This window comes from Sus scrofa, chromosome 6, assembly GCF_054392235.1.
Source record: "Sus scrofa isolate SSC_HxYL_T2T_F1_AM1 chromosome 6, Sscrofa_HxYL_maternal_Yorkshire_Landrace_v2.0, whole genome shotgun sequence".
NCBI classification, from domain to species: domain Eukaryota; kingdom Metazoa; phylum Chordata; class Mammalia; order Artiodactyla; family Suidae; genus Sus; species Sus scrofa.
Window position 1 is genome coordinate 64,962,731 of NC_139388.1, and position 21,591 is coordinate 64,984,321.

Genomic DNA, 21,591 nt, shown 5'->3' on the forward strand with positions numbered 1-21,591 from the left:
TGGATTCCATGTTGCTGTGGTTGTGGCGTCGGCCAGCAGCTGCAGCTCCAATTCAACCCCTAGCCCCGGAACATCCATATGCCGCCAAGTGCAGCCCTTCTAAAAAGTAAAAAAACAGGGAGTTCCCGTCGTGGCTCAGCAGTTAACGAACCTGACTGGCATCCATGAGGACGCAGGTTTGATCCCTAGCCTTGCTGAGTGGATTAAGGATCCAGCATTGCCCTGAGCTGTGGTGTAGGTTGCAGACGTGGCTTGGATCCTGAGTGGCTGTGGCTCTGGCAGCTACAGCTATGACTGGACCCTTAGCCTGGGAACCTCCATATGCCACAGGTGTGGCCCAAAAAAAGAGAGAAAGAAAAAATAATTTTAAAAAAAGTAAAAAAACGAAAAAACTTGAGTAACATAACAAAACTCATGATATGCAGCAAACACTTTACACTGAAAAGAGAGACTATACCTTGGAACATACAGAACAGATACAAAAACTAACTGTACATTAGGCCACACAAAATCCTCAAATGTTAGAAAGTAGAATTAGTTCTAATTGCTATCCTGATCAAATATGACACTTTGATCAAAATACAGTAAAAGCAGAAAACTTTCTTTTAACCAACACTTGTATAAAAGAGAAAATTTAAAATAGATTGTCTAGGAAATGCAAATCAAAAAACACTAAGGGAATTCCTGCTCACCTCCTAGAGTAATGACAATAAAATAAAAATAAACAAATGGGACCTAATCAAACTTAAAAGTTTTTGCACAGCAAAAGAAACCCTAAACAAAACCAAAGGACAACCCACAGAATGGGAGCAAATATTTGCAAATGAAGCAACTGACAAGGGATTAAGCTCTAAAATATATAAACACCTGTAGCTCAATACCAAAGAAACAATAAAAAAATGGGCAGAAGATCAATTCTCCAATGAAGACCTACAGATGGCCAAAAAACATGAAAAAATGTTCAATGTCACTAACAGAGAAATGCAAATCCAAACCACTATGAGGGGAGTTCCCATTGTGGCTCAGCAGAAATGAATCTGACTAGTATACATGCGGATGCAGGTTCTATCTCTGGCCTCAGGGAGTTAAGGATCTGGTGTTGCTGTGAGCTGTGGTGCAGGCAGGCAGCCACAGTTCCAATTCAACCCCTAGCCTGGGAACCTCCATGTGCCACGGGCCCAGCCCTAAAAAAGATGAAAACAAACAAAACTACTATGAGGTACCACCTTACACCAGATGGCCATTTTCAAAAGGTGTACAAGCAATAAATGCTGGAGAGGGTATGGAGAAAAGGGAGCCCACTTACTCTGTACATGGGAATGTAAACTGGTGCAATGCCATGTAAAATAGTATGGAGACTCCTCAAAAAGCTAAAAACAGAATTACCATGGCGATCTAGCAACCCCACTCCTGGGCATCTATCCAGAGAAAACCAAGACTTGAAAAGATACATGTATTCCAGCATCACTGCAGCACTATATAGAATAGCTAAGACCTGGAAGCAACCTAAATGTCCAATGACAAAGGAGTGGATAAAGACAATGTGGTATATACTACACACAATGGAATATTAGCCATAAAGAGGAATGAAATAATGGCATTTGCAGCAACATGGGTGGGCTAAGAAATTATCATGCTAAGTGAAGTTAGATACAGGTATCATATGCTATCACTTATATGTGGATTCCAAAAAAAAAGGGTACAATGAACTTATTTTGCACAACAGAAGCTGGAGTTCCCATTGTGACTGAGTGGTATCGGTGACTAGTATCCATGAGGACACAGGTTCAATCCCTGGCCTGTTCAGTGGGTTAAGGATCCAGCACTGCTGTGAGCTGTGGTGTAGGTCACAGATGCAGCTTAGATCTGGTGTTGCTGTGGCTGTGGCACAGACCAGTGGCTACAGCTCCAATTCAACCCTGGCCTGGGAACCTCCATGTGCTGCGGATGTGGCCCTAAAGGACAAAAAAAAAAAAAAAAAAAAAACACAGAAACTGACTCACAGACTTGGAAAACCTTATGGTTACCAAAGGAGACAGGTTTGAGGGAAAGGATGGGCTGGGGGTTTGGGGTAGAAATGTAATTAGGTTGTTATGATGGTTGTACAACTATAAATATAATAAAGTTCATTGAAAATAAATAAAAATAGATTAATGAAGAGCAACCTAACAAATATTTTTTAAAAGAACACCTATACCAAATAAGAAATTAAAATTTTGAATTACTACAGATATAAAAGAAAAAAGAATTGTAAGATTATTATGCTCAGATTCGTAGAAATAAATCTGTAACCTAAATGAAAAGGATAACCATCTAGAAAAATGAAAATTTATATAATTTAACTCATGGAAGAAACCAGAGCAAGACCATTTGCCAGAGAGGACGCTGAGAAAGTTGCCAAAGGTCCATTTCCCCACAAAGGCCCCAGTACCAGGGTTTGTTTCTCAAACCCTAAGACGAGTAACCTCATTCCTTAACACCAGCATCTCTAAATCAGACTTTTTCTCTGAGCTCCCATCTCCCTCCAATGGTATGTTGCATTTACTCACTAGGAAATCTCCCCATTTCAAATTCATCATCTTTTCCTCTGCCAAGCTATTCTTTACTCTGACTAGTTTCTATTAAATGCTATCACCCTCCAGTGAAACCAAGACTTGAAAATACAATTGGAAAATGCTTTTTCCTTTAATGATTTGTATACCTCTGAATAGTCCTAAAAACTGAGCAGAATGATTTTCTCAAAGTAGAAACCCAGTGAGCCTTGGTAAAAGATTAAGTGAATCAATCAATCAATCCTTGAATCTCAAAGGAATAAGTGAAAAAAAAAATAGGCATTGCTGTGTCTGGATTTTTACAAACAGTATGGAGCAATCTGTGTAAAACTAAAAAGCAAGGACAAGGAGATACCATGACGCCTGGATCAGAGAACAGGAAAAGGTTCTCAGAGAAGAGAGTAATTTGTGAGAGAATATATACAAGGAGACACGGCTGAAGCACTCATGCTCGTGACACGTCTTTCTTCCCAGGCCTTAAGCCTTTAAGAAGAGCTACCCAGGAACCATCAGTTAGGAGCTGGAATCTTTTACGGACCACTGAGCTCTTCCTTGCCATGGCCTCTAACTCCCTATTTCTCTTCTCTCACTCACCAGGACATGCGCGTCTCGTCCCCTCCTTCTTCATCATCCAGGGCTCTTTTCCTTGTTCCAATAATGAGATCACATCTGGCTTAGAAGCTGAAACTCCTGCTTACAAGAAATAAAAGGAGAATTAGCCAGGCCCATAAATCAAATCAAGTTCCTTGGTCATCAGGAGGGCAGGGGCATCCCAGAAGGAAGCAGAGGAGGAGGTGAAGTATCCTGGGCGATGGGCAAGATGAAGGTGCATCAACAGTCTAATGAAACTGCCAGTGCTCCAAAACTCAACTTACTTGAGGGAGTAGACAGAAAAACTTAGAAATCCAGTGCTTCCCAACCATGACCTCGGAGAGCAGCCCTGTGTGCCCATTCTGAATCACAGGGAGACCTGCTTACCCAGTGACACCAGGCTCCTGTAGTTCTCCAGCATCACCTTCCTGTACAAATGCCTCTGAGCAGGGCTCAGCCATTCCCACTCCTCCTGAGAGAAATCCACAGCCACATCCCCAAAGGTCACCAAATCCTGAAATGACATAAACGTATTGTCTGCAACTAGTGTTCTTACCCTCGCAGATGCATAGTTTGAGGACTTAAACTTTCTATACTTCTGGAGAGAAATTTTGCTTATAGCGAAATTTTCTGTCCATATCTTGGGTTCTGAGCAATGCCTGATAAGTAATTGCTAGATGACTTATCATGTTTAGTTTTAATATTCTATCAAGGAAGATGTACATATCAGAGAGTCTCTACTGATGGAGAAAAGATACACACTAAAATGGGCAATTAACAGAATACCATAAACAATCAAGTGTGAAATGATACATTATTCACACAAAATGCCACAGCATTTCTCAATACAGAAAATTAGGATAGACTGAGGCAGTGAAAAAAAGTCTCCAAGAAGGAGGCAGAAACCTAAGTTACCCCTTATAAGATATACATGGTCTAAACCAGCACTGTTCCAACTTCTACAACGGCAATGGTCAATGTTCCAGCTTATCAATAGAGTGTGTGTATGTGAATATATATTTGATGCTTATAATATTGGTCTTCTAAAATAAATACATATGTAATAAACACAAGTTTTATGGTGACTCTGCAAAAATATAACTTAAACAAATGTATGCTATTACAGAGAATAATCAGGGATGCCAAAGTTTATCTAACAGCTCTTTACAACACCGTAAGTCTCAAAGACAGCTGGTAACTTATCATGCTACCTCAGAAACAAGACAATAGTAATTTTAAGCACTATTAATTAAGTACTGAACACTTCAAATGTGATAATGAGGTGCATCAAAAAATAACTAGCTCTCACTAGAGGAATATGCCCCACTGTGCATATTTAATGGGCAAGAGTTTTTTTAAATGTTAAAACACAGCACTCACACACCACTGTATGTTGAATTAAGGATCTTTATAACATGGAATAAGACCTAGTCCATTCCTTTTTTCGCTTTTTAGGGCCACACCCACAGCATATGGAAGTTCCCAAGCCAAGGGTTAAATTGAAGCTAAGCTCTCAGCCTATACCGCAGCCACAGCAATGTGAGATCAGAACCACATCTGCGACCTACACCACAGCTCAGGGCAACCCCAGATCCTCAACCCACTGAGCGAGGCCAGGGATCAAACCCACAACGTCACTGTTCCTAGTCAGATTCGTTTCCCCTGCGCCACGACAGGAACTCTGCTAAACCTACTCTGAAGCGAACTGATATGCAGATGACCTCAATACATGCCCGAACAGGTAAAGAGACTTATTAAAAACTGAAATACTGCCACACTGGTTGGTAAACAGCTATTGCACTGTGCCCTGGGAGTGACTATCCTCTATCTCCCCACAATCCAGCAACCGAAGGGAAACGCCCCGCACACTGTCAGTTTCCAGGATCTCAGCGGGTGTGAGTTCTGGTATGTGCCCTGGCCTTCGTGGTTGTCAAGTATGAACATCGTTCCTGTTCTTAACACGCCTCTCTGCAGAGTAACACCTGACGTGAGTATGCACATAGAGCGCCAATGACAGAAGGAAGACGAAAAGACTACATAATGAGTAATGAATACATATCCTAGAATGGCCATTAAATGAATAATATTAATTGATAAGATAATAGGGAAAAATACCTGATTTATCTAAAAGAAGGCAAAAAAGGAGAAGTAAAAGAACAGATAAAATAAATCATAACATGGTATACCTAAACACAAATATATCAATAATTACATTAAATGAAAACACACTAAACACTATTTTCAAAAAAAAAACCAAGATGTGCAAAAACCAACCAACCTTTTAAGGAGACAAAGGGGGTTGTGGGAGGCCTAAGAGATTGGCAGGGAAAAAAAAAAAAAACTTTCTTTTGCTTTTTAGGGCCACACCTGTGGCATATGGAAGTTCCAAGGCTAGGGGTCAAACTGGAGCTGCAGCTGCTGGCCTACACCACAGCCACCGCCACATGGGATCCAAGCTTCTCCTGTGACCTACACCACAGCTCATGGCAATGCCAGATCCTTAACCCACTGAGCGAGGCCAGGGATTGAACCTGCATCCTCATGGTTCCTAGTCGGGTTCGTTACTGCTGAGCCACAACAGGAACTCCAAAAAACCCTCTTTTTAAGAGGCATACTTTATTTTTATTTTGTTTTATTTGCTTTTTAGGGCTGCACTGTGGCATATGCAAGTTCCCAGGCTGGGGGTTGAATTGGAGCCACAGCTGCTGGCCTCTGGTCTTTTTTGGTCTTTTCTAGGGCTGTAACCTCAGCATATGGCAGTCCCCAAGCTAGGGGTCTAATTAGAGCCGTAGCCTCTGGCCTATATCACAGCCACAGCAACATGGGATCCGAGCCGAGTTTGTGACCTACACCACAGCTTATGGCAATGCCGGATCCTTAACCCACTGAGCGAGGCCAGGGATCAAACCCGCAACCTCATGGTTTTCTTAGTTGGATTCGTTAACCACTGAGCCACGATGGGAACTCCATACTTGAAATACAATCGTTAGAGGCAGGGGTTCTCAAAAAAGTATGCATTAAAATCACTGTGGGACTCAGTGTTGTTTCCTGGGCCTCACCATAAGAGCCTGTGATTCAGGAGGTGTGAGGTGGCATTCTAAAAACCATCTCGGCTGATGGGTTCTGTCTCTATAGCACCTACCCTCTGCTTTCTCCTTCCGTTACCAATTCAGTGGCCACAGAGAAGAGGTAGCTGCCTCTTGCCTCCCTGATCTCACTCAAAGATGAGGAATTCATTCCTTTGTTGATTCATATACTAACTTTACAAGTACTTAATGAATGCTTACTACCTAAAATGTTCTAAGAGTTGGGAATACAAAACTGAACTGAATATAGTTCTTCCTCTTGTGGAGTTAATATTTTAACACAAGAGGAAAACATAAACTCCTGGGCATATATCCAGACAAAATTCTAGTTTGAAAAGATACATGCACCCCAATGCTCACAGCACTATTTACATTAGCCAAAACATGGAAACACCCTCAATGTCCACAGACATATGAATGGATAAAGAACATGTGGTTTATACACACACACACGCACACACACACACACACACACACACACACACACACACAGAGGAATATCAGCCATCAAAAAGAATGAAATAATGCCATTTGCAGCGATACAGCTGGGCCTAGAGATTATCATACTAACCAAAGTAAGTTAGAAAGAGAAAGACACCACATGTATCACTCACATGTGGAATCTAAAATATGATACAAATGAACATATCTATGAAACAAAAACAGACTCACAGATACAGAGAATACATTTGGGAAGGATTGAGAGTTTGGGATTAGCAGATACAAACCATTATATATAGGATAGACAAACAACACAGAGCACAGGGAACTATAAATAGAGTAATACAGATTAATTGTAGCACAGGGAACTATATTAAATATCCTGTGATAAATCATAATGGAAAAGAATATGAAAAAAGGATATATCATGTGTATGTATACATATATATATATATATATATGTATAGCTCAATCTGCTGTACAGAAGAAATGAACAGTTTAAATCTACTATACTTCAATAAAGTTAAAAAATTCTTAAAGATGAAAGAAAAAAACATAAGGTCATATAACGTCAAGTGGTCTATAATGTCAAGTAGTAGAGATCACATCTTGGGCCACAAATCAAGCCTCAGTAAATTTAAGAAAACAAATTATATTATGAAGTATCTTTTCCACCAAAATGCTGTAAGACAAGAAATCAACTCCAAGAAAAAAAAAGCAAAAATCACAAATATCTGAAGGCTAAAAAATATGCTACTAGAAAACAAAGTGGTCACTGAAGAAATTAAAGAGGAAATTAAAAAATACCTAGAGAGAAATGACAACGAAAACCTTATGATCCAAAACTTATAGGATGCTGCAAAAGCAGTTATAAGGGGGAAGGTGACAGCAACACAGTCTTACCTCAGGAACCAAGAAAAATCTCAAACAACCTAACCTTATACCTAAAAACAGCTAGAGAAAGAACTAACAAAATCCAAAATTAGTGGAAGTAAAGAAATCATAAAAATCAACATCAGAAATAAATAAGGCGTAGACAATAGAAAAGGTCAATAAAACCAAAAGTTATTTCTTCGAAAAGATCAATAAAATTGATAAACCTTTGGTCAGACTCATCAAGAAAAAAGGGAGCAGGCCAAATCAATAAAATCAGAAATGAAAAAAGAAAAGTTACAAATGACACCACCGAAATACAAAGGATCTTAAGAGACCACTACAAATTACTATTTTCCAATAAAACAGACAATCTAGAAGAAATGGACACTTACAGAAGTACAACCTTCCAAGACTGAACCAGGAAGAAACAGAAAATATGAATAGACCAATCACAAGTACTGAAATTGAAACTGTGATTTAAAATTTCCAAAAAATAAAAAGTCCAGACCAGATAGCTTCACAAGTGAACTCTATCAAGCACTTACAAAAGAGTTAACACCAATTCTTCTGAAACTCTTCCAAAAAACTGCAGAGGAAGGAACATTCCCAAGCTCATTCTATGAGGGCACATCACCCTGATACCAAAACCAGACAAAGATACCACAAAAAAAGAAATTTAGGAGTTCCCGTTGTTGCTCAGTGGTAATGAACCCAACTAGTGTCCATGAGGATGCAGGTTCAATCCCTGGTCCCCCTCAGTGGGTTAAGGATTCAACATTGCCATGAGCTGTGGTATAGGTCACAGACACAGCTCTGATCCTGCCTTGCTGTGGCTACAGTGTAGGTCGACAGCTGCAAACTACGATTCAACCTCTAGCACAGGAACTTCCACATGTGGCAGGTGTGGCCCTAAAAAGACAAAAAAAAAAAAAAAAAAAAAAAGGAAATTTATAGGCCAATATCACTGATGAACAGAGACATGAAAATCCTCAGCAAAATATTAGCAAACCAAATCCAAAAATATATTAAAAGGATCATACACCATGATCAAGTGGCATTTATCCCAGGGATGCAGTGATTCTCAATATCTGCAAATCAATCAATGTGATGTATAGAACATATTAACAAACCGAAGAATAAAAACCGTATGATCATCTCCATACATGCAGAAAAAGCTTTTGACAAAACTCAACACCAATTTTGATAAAAATGCTCCAAAAATGGAGTTCCCATTGTGGCGCAGTGGTTAACGAATCCGACTAGGAGCCATGAGGTTGCGGGTTCGATTCCTGCCCTTGCTCAGTAGGTTAACGATCCAGCGTTGCTGTGAGCTGTGGTGTGGGTCGCAGATGCGGCTCGGATCCCGAGTTGCTGAGGCTCTGGTGTAGGCCGGCAGCTACAGCTCTGATTGGACCCCTGGCCTGGGAACCTCCATATGCCACGGGAGCGGCCCAAGAAATGGCAAAAAGACAAAAAAACAAACAAAAAAAAAAGCTCCAGAAAGTGGGCATAGAGAGAACCTATCTCAACTTAATAAAAGCCATATATGACAAACCCACAGTTAACATCGTTCTCAACAGCAGAAAACTGAAAGCATTTCCTTTAAGATCGGTAACAAGAAAAGGATGTCAACTCTCATCACTTTTATTCAACATTGTTTTGGAAGCATTAGCTGGAAATCTGAGAAGAAAATGAAATAACAGGAGTCCAAGTTAGAAAAGAAGAAGTGAAAGTGTCACTGTTTGCAGATGCCATAACACTATACATAGAAAATCCTAAAGGTGCTAGCAGAAAACTATTACAGCTCATCAATGAATTCAGAAAACTTGCAGGATACAAAATTAATATACAGAAATTTGTTGCATTCCTATATACCAATAGCAAAATATCAGAAAGAGGAATTAAGGAAATTATTCTCACATCAAAGAGAATAAAATACCTAGGAATAAACCTATCTATAGAGGCAAAAGACCTATACTCTGGAAACTGTAAGATGAAACTTACAGATTACATTGATGAAAGAAATCAAAGATGACCAAAAAAATGGAAAGTTATGCCACGTTCTGGGGTTGGAAGAATCAATATTGTCAAAATGATTACACCACCCAAGATAATCTACAGATTCAATGCAATCCTGATCAAATTACTAATGGCATTCTTCACTGAACTAGAGCAAAAAAAATGTTTAAGCTCCATGGAAACACAAAAGACCCCAAATAGCCAAAGGGAGGTTGAAAAAGTAAAAGAGAACTGGCGGAATTAGCCTCCCTGACTTCAGACTATACTACAAAGCTATAGTAATCAAAACTGTGTGGTACTGTCACCAAAAAAGGAATACAGACCAGTGGCACAAGATAGAAAGCCCATAAATAAACCCACACACCTATGGTCAATTAATCTGTGACAAAGGAGGCAAGAATATACAATGGAAAAAAGACATTAAGTAGTGCTGGGAAAATTGGACAGCTGCATGAAAAATAATGAAATTAGAACATTCTCTAACACAAAAATAAACTCGAAATGGACTAAAGACCTAAACATAAAACTCCTAGAGAAAAACACACAGATACGCTTTGACATAAATCACAGCAATATCTTTTTGGATCTACCTCCTTAAGTAATGAAAACAAAAACAAAAATAAACAAATGGGACCTAATTAAACTTAAAAGCTTTTGCATAGCAAAGGAAATCATAAAAAGAAAATGAAAAGACAGCTCATGGAATAGGAGAAAAATCACTGCAAATGAAGCAACCAACAAACAAAGGATTAATCTCAAAAATATACAAACAGCTTCTGCAGGTTTATATCAAGAAACAATCCAATCATATTCTGGACAGAAAATGTAAATAGGCATTTCTCCAACAAAGACAAATGGCCAAAAAACACATGAAAAGATGCTCAACATGACTAATTATTAGCGAAATGCAGATCAAAACTATATAGAGAGGTGTCACCTCACTCCAGTCAGAACAACCATCATCGAAAAGTCTAGAAACAATAAATGCTGAAGAGGGTGTGGAGAAAAGGGAACCCCCACCCTCCCACACACACTGTTGTTTGGAATGTAAATTAGTACAACCACTATGGAAAGCAACATGGAGGTTTTTAAAGAATAAAAATAGGAGTTCCCATCGTGGCTCAGTGGTTAACGAATCCGACTAGGAATCGTAAGGTTTCGGGTTAAATCCCTGGGCTTGCCCAATGGGTTAAGGATCCAGCATTGCCGTGAGCTGTGGTGTAGGTCACAGATGTGGCTTGGATCCTGCATTGCTGTGGCTCTGGCATAGGCCAGTGGCTACAACTCCAATTAGACCCCTAGCCTGGGAACCTCCATATGCCGCAGGTGGGGCCTTAAAAAGACCAAAAAATAAATAAAATAAAATTAAATAAAAATAGAACTACCATATGATCTAGCAATGCCACTCCTGGGCATCTATCTGGAGAAAACCATAATGCGAAAGGATGCATGCGCCCCAATGTTCACAGCAGCACTATTTACATTAGCCAAGATGTGGAAACAACCTAAATGTCCATCAACAGAGGAATGGATGAAGAAGATCCGGTACAGGTGTACAGCGGGATATTACTCAGCCATAGAAGAGGGCGAAATGGTGCCATATGCAGCAACATGAGTGGACCTAGAGATTGTCATCATGCATGAAGTAAGTCAGAGAAAAACGAATGTCATATGGTATCACTTATAGGTAGAATCTAATAAAAAATTTATACAAATAACTTATTTATGGAATGGACGCAAACTCACAGAGTTTTAAATCAAACTTATATGGTCACCATAGGAAAAACTGGGGGAGGGGCATAACTGGGAGGATCAGAATGACATATACATTACTGCATAAAGTGGATGGTTAACAAGGTCCTACTGTATAGCACAGGGAAATCTACTCAATGGTTAGTAATAACCTGTATGTAAAAAAAGGATCTATTAGTATATGCATGGCTGATTCACTGTGCTGTACACCTGAAGTTAATACAACATTGTAAATCAACTATAGACCAATATAATCAAAGAATAAAAAAAATAAAATAGTACCATTACATTATCATATAACAAAACTAGTAGGCACTAAATTCCATGAAAACAGTCTACTTTTATTTACCACAGTATTGCTAGCACTTAATATACAGTTAATCTTTAATAACTATGTTCAGCAAATGAATAAGTAGTTTCTATTCTTATCTGTATTTCCATTTGTTTCTGGACATTATATCCTGATCTTTTATTTCTTCTGGCTCCTATTCTACACTGTTTACTGTTTAGTTATTACAGATGTATAATACAGATGTATTTGTTAATACATCTGTCATAGGAATAAAAGTACTTCCTATTATTCTTTTTCAAAAAAATTTCCTGTTTTTCCATATTAACTCCACTGATCTTTACTGGATGACCAAGAACATTCCAGCTTTAGCCTGCTATTAACTCAGGATGTGCCTAAAATAGGGCCTCATTACTCCCATGGAATCCTACTCTTCAAAGCCCACAGACTGCCTGAAAAAAGTCTCTGCCCTAATCGACCCATACGTTAACACTCAAGTTCCTGCAGATCCTACTCCTCAAAATCACCTTGAGCAAGAGACCCTATCATATACTGCCAATTACCCAACAGCCTTTGTCTTGTGTACCTCTCAAACACACGTCTGTGGACTCTAAACTTACAGTCCCATCTGAACACACACCTCAACCTCAATGAATCAAGTTCCTATAGTGAAGACTTTCATATCCTACCAAGAAGTGTATTTATTTATTTTTGCCCTTTGAAACTTCCAACTGAACACCTAACTCATAGGAAGTGATAAACTCTTTCTCAAATAAACATGAAAATTCTGGCTGAGGGAAAAAAAGGGAAGACCACTGGAGTTTGGTCGACCTCCTTTTACTAGACTGGAAAACATGAATGAATGGGGTCACTGAATGAATGAAACTTTATTAGGATGGGGAATTTCAAAGGAAAAGCAAAATGTTCATATAAAACCTGAAAAACAAGGCACTTCAGGGAAGAGAGAAGAAATGCTTCCTTACCTCGGACATGGCTTTAAGAATTTAAGAATTTATAACAGCTCTTCTGTCCTCCTCCTCAGGCTCCTCTCTGGGAGAAGGGCACTGTCCAGAGAAAACAGAACTGGAGAGGAAGAAAGAAAATGTAAAATGCTGGGTCTGCTCTCAGCTCCCAGCATCACTAGCCTAGAAACTCCCCTTTCCTTCTCTCTGCCCTTCTCCTCAACCACAGAAGTAGATAAAAGGTGTCACTGAATTGGTCATTCCTATCTAAATTTACAACGCTTTCACCTATGTGCTTTATTTCATTTTTTTTGAAGTATAGTTGATTTATAATGTTGTATTAGTTTCAGGTGTTCTCAGTGTAATGACTCAACATTCTTATAGATTATACTCCACTTAAATCCCCCATGTGCTTTAGATCTCAATATGCAATATAAACTTTCTGTGCATAAGACACCTCCTTGTTTATATTTATAAACAATAACAGTTTTACCCCTCAGAATGGCACTACCAAGTAGGGAGTATTTCCCCCTTCACACAGGGGGGCTCTTCATCAGGGAAATTATCCAAGGCTTCAAGGTAATAAGTAATTAAGCCCAGGTGGAATCCAGGGTCTGACTCTTTAATCTTTCCCCCTTATGATGATGTGAAAAGGAAATGTATCTCCATACTTTCTAGATGAGATAAAGCTACAAAGTGAATGCCTGAAAGAAAACATCTTTACACAGAATAAGCCACAGAGGGGTTATGTGGTCTGGAGGACACTAGACCAAAGAGGACACTGCTTCTGGCCCTAGATTATGATAAAATGCACCTGAAAACCAATCTCAACTTCTCCAAGCTATTTCCTCAGAAAGAGGTTAGGGGGTGCGCTGTGCAGGAACGGTCACTGCAACCCCTTAATCATGAGAAATTCTCCACTAACTTCACTGCCTCGGAGAGTAAAGCAATTATCTCAGGAGCAACATAACTTAGTGGTAAGAACCACCAAGCTTTGAGGGTCAGAATGCTTGCACTCGAAACATCTGATCCACTACTTATAAGCTTTGCAAACTCCACTCTAAACCTCAATTTTCTCATCAGCAGGAAAGTACCTACTCCCTATCAGTGGCTGAAGAAACATGAGATGATCCACAGAAAGCACTCAGCACAGCACTCCAGGCGCTCAAAAAGCATCAATTATTCAGTCATTTATTTTCACAGAGAGCACAGAGTAGGTCTCCTCTTCCTTTTTCCTCCCCAACTCCTCGCTGGGAGAGGGAGAGAAAGACCTTCGGTGTCAGAGAGGACTAAGGTCCAGCGGCCCAGTCTTCGGCAGTCCAGGCCTAGGCTTTCTCGTCTCCAGCTCTCTTCCCTCTCCCTCCTCTTCTCTCCTTAAACTCCAGCTCTTCCCCTTCATCTCAGCCTCTCCCCCACAACACGCTCTGCCAAATCCTGAGCATCCCAGGCTCCCACACCACAAAACCCCTCACGCTGACAGCCTGTGGACATGCCCCCGAGAGGTCGCCTGCCCTCCCCTCGCCGTGGGTCACGCTGACATGACGACCCACGGTGCCATGTACTGTCACACGCACTGAGGTCACACCATCTACAGCAGGCTCGCGTGTACAGACACAGCTGCGCGTTCCCCGTCACAGATACTGTCACACCAACTCACGGCCCCACCACACACACGGTCACCACGTTCACACGAGGTCACGCAGTCACTGTCACACACACTCTCACGCGATTCCACACTGCCTCGCACACAGCCCCAAGGTCTCACACAATGTCACGCATGGTCTCACTGTTCAAACACGGCGACAACACCTTGACACAGTCCCACCCGCCAGAGGCCCCCTCACACGCCCGCTCCCGCCCCGCAGGCCTGCCCAGACGCGCACCCGCCGCGGGCTCCTCACCGCCTTCTCCCCGAGACTCGGCACTTCGCTCCGCGCGGTTGGCAGAGGCCGGGAGCCGAGGCCCCGCGGCCGGGGCGGGACGCGACCTGGGGCCGGACCCGCGGGCTCACAAAGGCGCCGCGGCGCTCGGGCTGGCGGTCGGCGCCGGCAGCAGTGGCCGCTGGGAAATGGAGTCCGAGGCCGAGCGCGGGGCGGCGCGGTGCATCCTGGGACTGCTCGCCGAGGGCGCAGCGGCTCCAGCCTCGTCCCTTTCGAGTCGTCTTCGCCGCGATCCGCCAAGCCCTGGACTTTCCGACCCAGAACCGAAACCAGCCCAGCACACGTAGTCTGTCAGAACCCCCGAGTCCCGCCCTGAACTAGACGGGCCTGTCCGGACTGCGCAGGCGCTGCTTGCTGGCGTCGCGAAGGCGTCCAGAGGCAGTGCACGCGCCGGGCGCGCGTGGCGGAGCGAGCCGTGGGGCGCACGCGCAGTGGCCAAGCCCGCGCAGGGCGCACGGACTGCGGCACCTGACCTGGAGCTGGTGAAACGCAGGTGGCAGTGCGGCGCGTGGAGGGCGGGGGCCCGCACGAGAGGGATTCCGGGAGGATGCGGACGTAGTTACGAGTTCAGGTGCTCGGGATTTCCTTTCTTGTGTTGTTCTCTTTCTTCCCTTTTCTCCTTACCCTGTTTTTCGTTCTCCATTTATTGAGCGCCTGCTGTGTGCCAAGCTTGTAGGCCCTGGGGATGTAATTGTGAACAAGCAAAAATCCCCACCCATGGAGCTGGATGTTCGAATGCGGGAGAAATTTAATAGTTAAAAAAAAGAATACTAATATATATTGGGAATTGATGCGCGCTATAATGAAAAGCAGAGCATAAAGATCATTCTTTCAGTTCCTTGTTTTTTCAGTTAATATACTCTTGTTACTATTCGACGTATGTCTGAAAGTATAAACTCCTTTTTCTAGCTCGAACTCACAGTCATGTCTCACCTCTTTTGAAACTGAGTTATAGGATGCAGTGCTTCAGTGTAATTTGTCTTACCAAACTAACCAATGACAAAGCATCATAGGAGGTGGGAACTTTTATATTGGGGAAATGTAAAAATGCAAATATTCACAAAAATATCGAAACACTGCATATGGTAATAAAATTTTGCATATAAGCAATAAGGACAAAAGCGGAGAAATAACAGTACATTTGTTTGAAACTACACAACTTATAAAACTAATTGTGTGATGATGAAGCAACCTGTAGAAATACTTCTTGGGTTAAGTTTTTGGGTTTTTCTCTAAGGGAGGAATAGAGCTGTTAAAAATTCCACTAAGACTACAATATCAGGAAATTGTTGCTATGTGTAAAAAGTAAAAGAAACACAACCCACAAAAACTAATTGGCTTGGGGTTTCAGTGTTGCAATTATGACTGATAAACTTACCCCTTGCTTTTGGAAACCATACAAACATTATGTAAGTTAAGACATATCAGTAAATATCCAGGCATTTGCAGCCTTTTCCACATTTCACAAATGTATGAAGAAATCAGGCATCTTTGGCTTGAGGTAGATAAGTGATAACATTTTTTGTTTTCATTGATTACCTTTTAAGCTGCTGCTTTGGCAGAATCCTCTACAAATCTTGTATCAAAATTTACTGTCGGAGTTCCCTTGTTGGCGCAGTGGTTAATGAATCCGACTAGGAACCATGACATGGCGGGTTTGATCCCTAGCTCTGCTCAGTGGGTTAAGGATCCGGCGTTGCCATGAGCTGTGGTCTAGTTTGAAGATGCAGCTCGGATCCTGAGTTGCTGTGGCTCTGGCGTAGGCTGTTGGCTACAGCTCCGATTGGACCCCTAGCCTGGGAACCTCCATATGCCGTGGGAGCGGCCCAAGAAAAGGCAAAAAGACAAAAAAAAAAAAAAAAAATTTTTAAACTGTGACTTTCATATAAAACATTTATCATTTTCAAATCGATAATCAGCAAATAGATGTCTTCCTAGCATATATAAATTTAATGTAATAATTTAAAGTACATAATCTTGAGTATAGAATCTGAGACAGAAAGACCCACTTATTTTTCCCATGTCGTCACGATGAAGATGTAATACATTTAATTTCATGGGTTAGTACTGGAGAGAATTTAAGTCTATACACTTTTGAGTTAAGTTTTGTATGAGGTATGCTATCAAAGTTCTCTCTTTTTTCTTTTGAGGTATGATATCAAAGTTCTGTCTTTTTTCTTATGGATGTCTAATGGCTCTAGAATTATCTGTAGAAAAGGCTATTCTTCCTCCATTGAATTTCTTTTGCACCTTTATCAAAAATCAGGTATCGGACACGGACTTGTATCCAGGATATGTAATGAATAGATACAGTCAACGAGTTAAGGACCCCACATTGTAACTGCAGTGGCTCAGGCTGCTGCCAAGGCCCAGGTTAGATCCCTGGCCTGAGAACTTCCACACGCTGGGGATGGGGAATATTCATAAAGTAACTACTAAAAGTACAATTAACACAATTTAAAAATGGGCGAAAGCTTTGAATAGGCATTTCTACAAGGAAGATAAACAGATGGTCCAAAAGTAGGTGAAAATATGCTCAACATCATCAGTCCTTGGGAAATAAAACCACAATAAGTAACCACTTCACACATACCAAGATGACTATGACATAAAAGTTAACAGTTGTTGGGGAGTTCCCGTCGTGGCGCAGTGGAAACGAATCCGACTGGGAACCATAAGGTTTCGGGTTCGATCCCTACCCTTGCTCCGTGGGTTAAGGATCCGGCGTTGCCATGAGCTGTGGTGTAGGTTGCAGACTCGGCTCGGATCCTGCGTTGCTGTGGCTGTGGCGTAGGCCAGCGGCTACAGCTCCGATTGGATCCCTAGCCTGGGAACCTCCATATGCCGAGGGAGCAGCCCAAGAAATGGCAAAAAGACAAAAAAAACAAAAACAACGAAAAAGCCAAAAATAGTTATCATATGACCCAGAAATTTCAGTCCTAGGTGTACACCTAAGACAAATAACACACATGTGTGCAAAACCTAGTACACAAATTGTTCACAGCAGCACTATTCGTGTTGTAGCCAGAGCAGAAAAGCCTCGAGTGCCCATATTATTCAGACATCAAACATAATAAAAGAAGTACTGATACGCATGCGACATGGATGTATCTTGAAAACATTACACTATGTGAAAGAAGTCAGTCACAAAAGTGACTGTGTAGTGCATGAATCTATTATGTGAAATACCCGGAATAGGCAAATATCGGAGAAAGAAAGTAGATTAGTGGTTGCTTTGGGCTGATGGGAGGAGATGAAGAATTAGCATTAAAGTAGGATTTCTTTTTGATGTGGTGGAAATTTGTAAATTTAGATTGTGGAGATAGACAACCCTGTGAATATACTAAAATACCATTGAACCGACTACTTGAGTAGGTAAACTTAATGGTCCATAAATTATGTCTCAGTAATAGTGTTAAAACCAATGGAGGATATTAGTGTGGGTTTACTTCAGATTTCTCTTTTTTGTTCTGTTGAGCTATGTGTGTATTGATTATGGTAAGCATTGATCCTGGGTAGCAGTCTCCCAATTTATTCTTTGTTAAGACAGTTTCAGCTATTTTTAGAGCACATGCCTTTCCATATAAATTTGAAGAACACCTTATTAAAGTCTACAAAAAAAAATCTTTATTTCCGTCTGTTTGGCTTGGATTTTTGTTCTAGCTTCTGGATGTAGGAACTTAGAATAGTAAGACCCTTCCTTATTTCTAATGTAAGCATTTGGTGCCATGAATTTCCCTCTTCGCCCTGCTTTAAATACAAAGTACAGATTTTGTTGGGTGGTTGGAAAGAAAACCTACCCTCCTCTTTTTCTTGCTTCTCAAACACTGCACAGCGCTTCTGACAGCAGATGCCTCAGCATGTTTTCCCCCCCACACCAAGCAATTCTGCAAAACCAGCTGGCTGGCCTAGAACTTAATTCCAACCCTATCCACCTGGAGATGGCATCAGCTCCCAGACAGTAAGGGCTCAATCCCAGGAGACTGCGCCTCTTCAGATGCCGATCACAAGTCCTGGTTGTCGCCTGTGTTTCTGACCAATGAGCTCTTAGCTGGAGACTCCCATGACCCCTCTCCTCAGGTTTGATTAGCTGGCTGCAGTGGCTTACAGAACCCAGAAAAAGCATACGTAGCCGTTGACACATTTAGTATCAAAGCTATAATAGGAGTTGCCCTTGTGGCACAGTGGAAGCAAATCCAACTTGTATCCATGAGGACACAGATTCCATTGCTGGCCTCGCTCAAGGGGTTAAGGATCCGGCATTGCCCTGAGCTGTGGTGTAGGTCGCTGATGCGGCTCGGATCTGGTGTTGCTGTGGCTGTGGCATAGACCGGCAGCCGTAGCTGCGATGTGACCCCTAGCATGGGAACTTCCATATGCCAAAGGTGCGGCCCTAAAAAAAAGGATATAATAAAGAGTACAGGTGAACCTCCAGATGGAAGCAATTCAGTGAGCAAGATTTATAGGAAGGGACTGCTTCCTGACTCTCGTATGGATGTCTTCTCGCAGTAACCTTCTCGCAGTAACCTCACGTGGTAGAAGCAGTAAGGGAGCTCTAGAGGCCACGCCCCCAGCATACAGATGTTCCCTCCTCCAAGCCACAGCTGTGACCTATGCCATAGCTGCAGCGATGGCAGATCCTTAACCCACTGTGCCACAGTGGGAACTCTTCAGGGATCCTTTTTTTTTTTTCTTTAACGTTGCCAACTTTATTTTGTGCATTTGTTTCAGACTGTTTAGTTTACAAGTTTCAAGGCTCTCTCAAATTGTATAATTTGCTTGAGAAGCACATTTAAAACACTTTTTTTTGTTTAAAGCTACGTTCAACATCAAACACGTAACTTTTGACAACTTCCATCTGTGGACAAAGCTCATTAGTGTTATTTTCTTTCTTGTTAGGTTCACACCCACGGCACACGGAAGTTCCCAGGCTATGGGTTGAATCAGAGCTACAGCTGCCGACCTACACCACAGCCACAGCAACGCCGGATCCTTAACACACTGAGCGAGGCCAGGGCTCAAACCCCCAGCCTCGTGAATACTAGTTTGTTACTACTGAGCCAAGATGGGAACTCCTCATTAATGGTTTTTTAAACAGCACCTTGCGTCCAACGTGACTTTATAAAGAAAATATGTATTTGAACCCTTATTTGATTATCTGCACCATTAAAACATTTGACTTAAATTATTGGATCATCCCAAGCTGGTGTACTTCTGATTTCTCACTGTTTAGGCTACTTTGCCTGTCAGTCTGATTGTCTTTTTCAGTGGTCTTGTATAATTTTTCGTACAATAATTAAAGGCAAAGGACTAGATGCACCACTGTGAGAGATTACACATGACTGTACCTTATTGCACTTAATCAAAGTGGTGTGGCGATTTATAATCGCTTGCATTGCTTCACAAAGTAAATGTTTCATGTCAAATACTAGATCAGCATCTAAGTCATTTCTACTGAATCCTGTTTAGATAACAGGAACAAAAGAAACCCTCAGCGGCCAGTAGCAGCTTTGGTTTTGGGGTGACCACTGGACACATCGTGTTAAGGATCTGAAGCAGACCACGCAGGAGTTCCCATCGTGGCTCAGCAGTTAAGAATCTGACTAGCACCCATGAGGATGTAGGTTCAATCCCTGCCTCGCTCAGTGGGTTAGGGATCCTGCGTGGCTGTGGCTGTGGAGTAGGCTGGCGGCGACAGCTCCGATTCAACCCCTAGCCTGGGAACTTCCATATACCGAAGGTTCGGCCCTAAAAAGCAAAACAGAACAAAACAAAAAAAAACAAAGTAGACCACACCCTGACATAAGGTAAGCACTGCTAGCGTCCGGTTTTTTTTTTTTTTTTTTTTTTTTGGTCATGCTGTGATGCAAGATCTTTGTTCCCAGACCAGGGTCTGAACCCTGGCTGCAGCAGTTAAAAGTCCTAAACCACTGGACCACCAGGGAACTCCATATTGTTTAAAGTCCTCCTCCTGATCTAGAATTTATACCAACTGCCGGCTCAGCCTGCCAGCTGGGGGGCCCCTCCGATGGAGAAGCACGAAGCAGTTAGGTCTTGCACTTGCCCTTCCACAGGTGCTGCCTTGTCCTCAGAACTGATGGCTTTCACCGAAGCCCAGGAGACAGCTCCTCACCAAGAATCTGGATTATGAAGGACTGTGTGTTTATTTAGGGGCCTGTGCTGGGCCCAGCAATGCAAAAATCTAACGCACCTTCACAAAACTTACTGTGAGCCGTCCAAGCTATCTGGGACATATCCGAATAAGCGGGTGGCCCTAGGTGGCAGTTTCTGCAAATAGGCCGTGAATACACCTTAGCCAGATGAGTTAAGTTCAGGCAGCTCAAGACTGGAGGCCCGTTCATGCGGAATACACGACAAGGCCACAACTGGGTTCTATCCCCCCTCCCTGCAGATGCCACCCACGCCGCGCTTGGATGACCCCCAGGGAGAGGACACTCGGACTCACAGGGAAGGCACAGGAAGATGCAGAGACTGAAGGAGCCCTGACCTCTCCCTGAGGAATTTCAACCTTGGCTTGGCTGAGGTGTGAGGCGTCAAGTCCCAAGCCCCACCGGTAACCAGGTGCCGCCTTGCTGCTCGAGGTTAAAAGGGCCGCCGAAAGTAGCCTCTCTAGCTGCCGCTGCTGCAGCCTGACCCCAGGGGCTCCAAGGCTGAGCCATCAGGGATCTCTTTTAAGGGCACTAATCCCATTTCATAAGGGCTCCACCTTTGTGACCTAAAATCAACTCCCAAAGGCCCCACCTCCAAATACCACCTCATGGAGGGTTAACTTTTAGTTTTTTAGGGCTGCACATGCAGCATATGGAAGTTCCCAGGCTAGGGGTTGAATCGATGGGTGCTACAGATACAGGCCTACACCACAGCCACAGCCACACCATATCTGAGCCACATCTATCACCTACACCACAGCTCACAGCAATGCTAGATTCTTAACCCACTGAGCAAGGCCAGGGATCCAACCTGCATCCTCATGGATACTAGTCAGATGCCTTTCTGATGTGCCACAAAGGTAACTCTGACTTTCAACTTTTGAACGGGGAGGAAGGACAAAAACATTCAATC

General features: G+C 42.3%; 1 protein-coding gene across 12 annotated transcripts in view; it reads right to left on the bottom strand.

Moving 5' to 3' along the window:
* The window catches only part of ZNF583 (zinc finger protein 583), a 34,920-nt gene that overhangs the window by 5,854 nt on the left and 7,475 nt on the right, over window positions 1-21,591 (bottom strand). Inside the window, exons 1-4 of one of the 12 annotated variants that reach the window (XM_021095094.2) lie at window positions 14,470-14,579; window positions 12,590-12,689; window positions 3,531-3,657; window positions 3,147-3,242 (exon numbers count right to left, since the gene is read on the bottom strand). In XM_021095094.2, the coding sequence (XP_020950753.1) occupies window positions 3,147-3,242; window positions 3,531-3,657; window positions 12,590-12,598 (232 nt within the window). In that variant the 5' untranslated portion in view covers window positions 12,599-12,689; window positions 14,470-14,579. Of the gene's footprint in view, window positions 1-3,146; window positions 3,246-3,530; window positions 5,624-8,349; window positions 8,489-12,589; window positions 12,690-14,451; window positions 14,580-21,591 lie in introns of those variants that run through there. The other 11 variants (XM_021095095.2, XM_013998831.3, XM_084962234.1 and 8 more) reach the window with 11 other exon arrangements.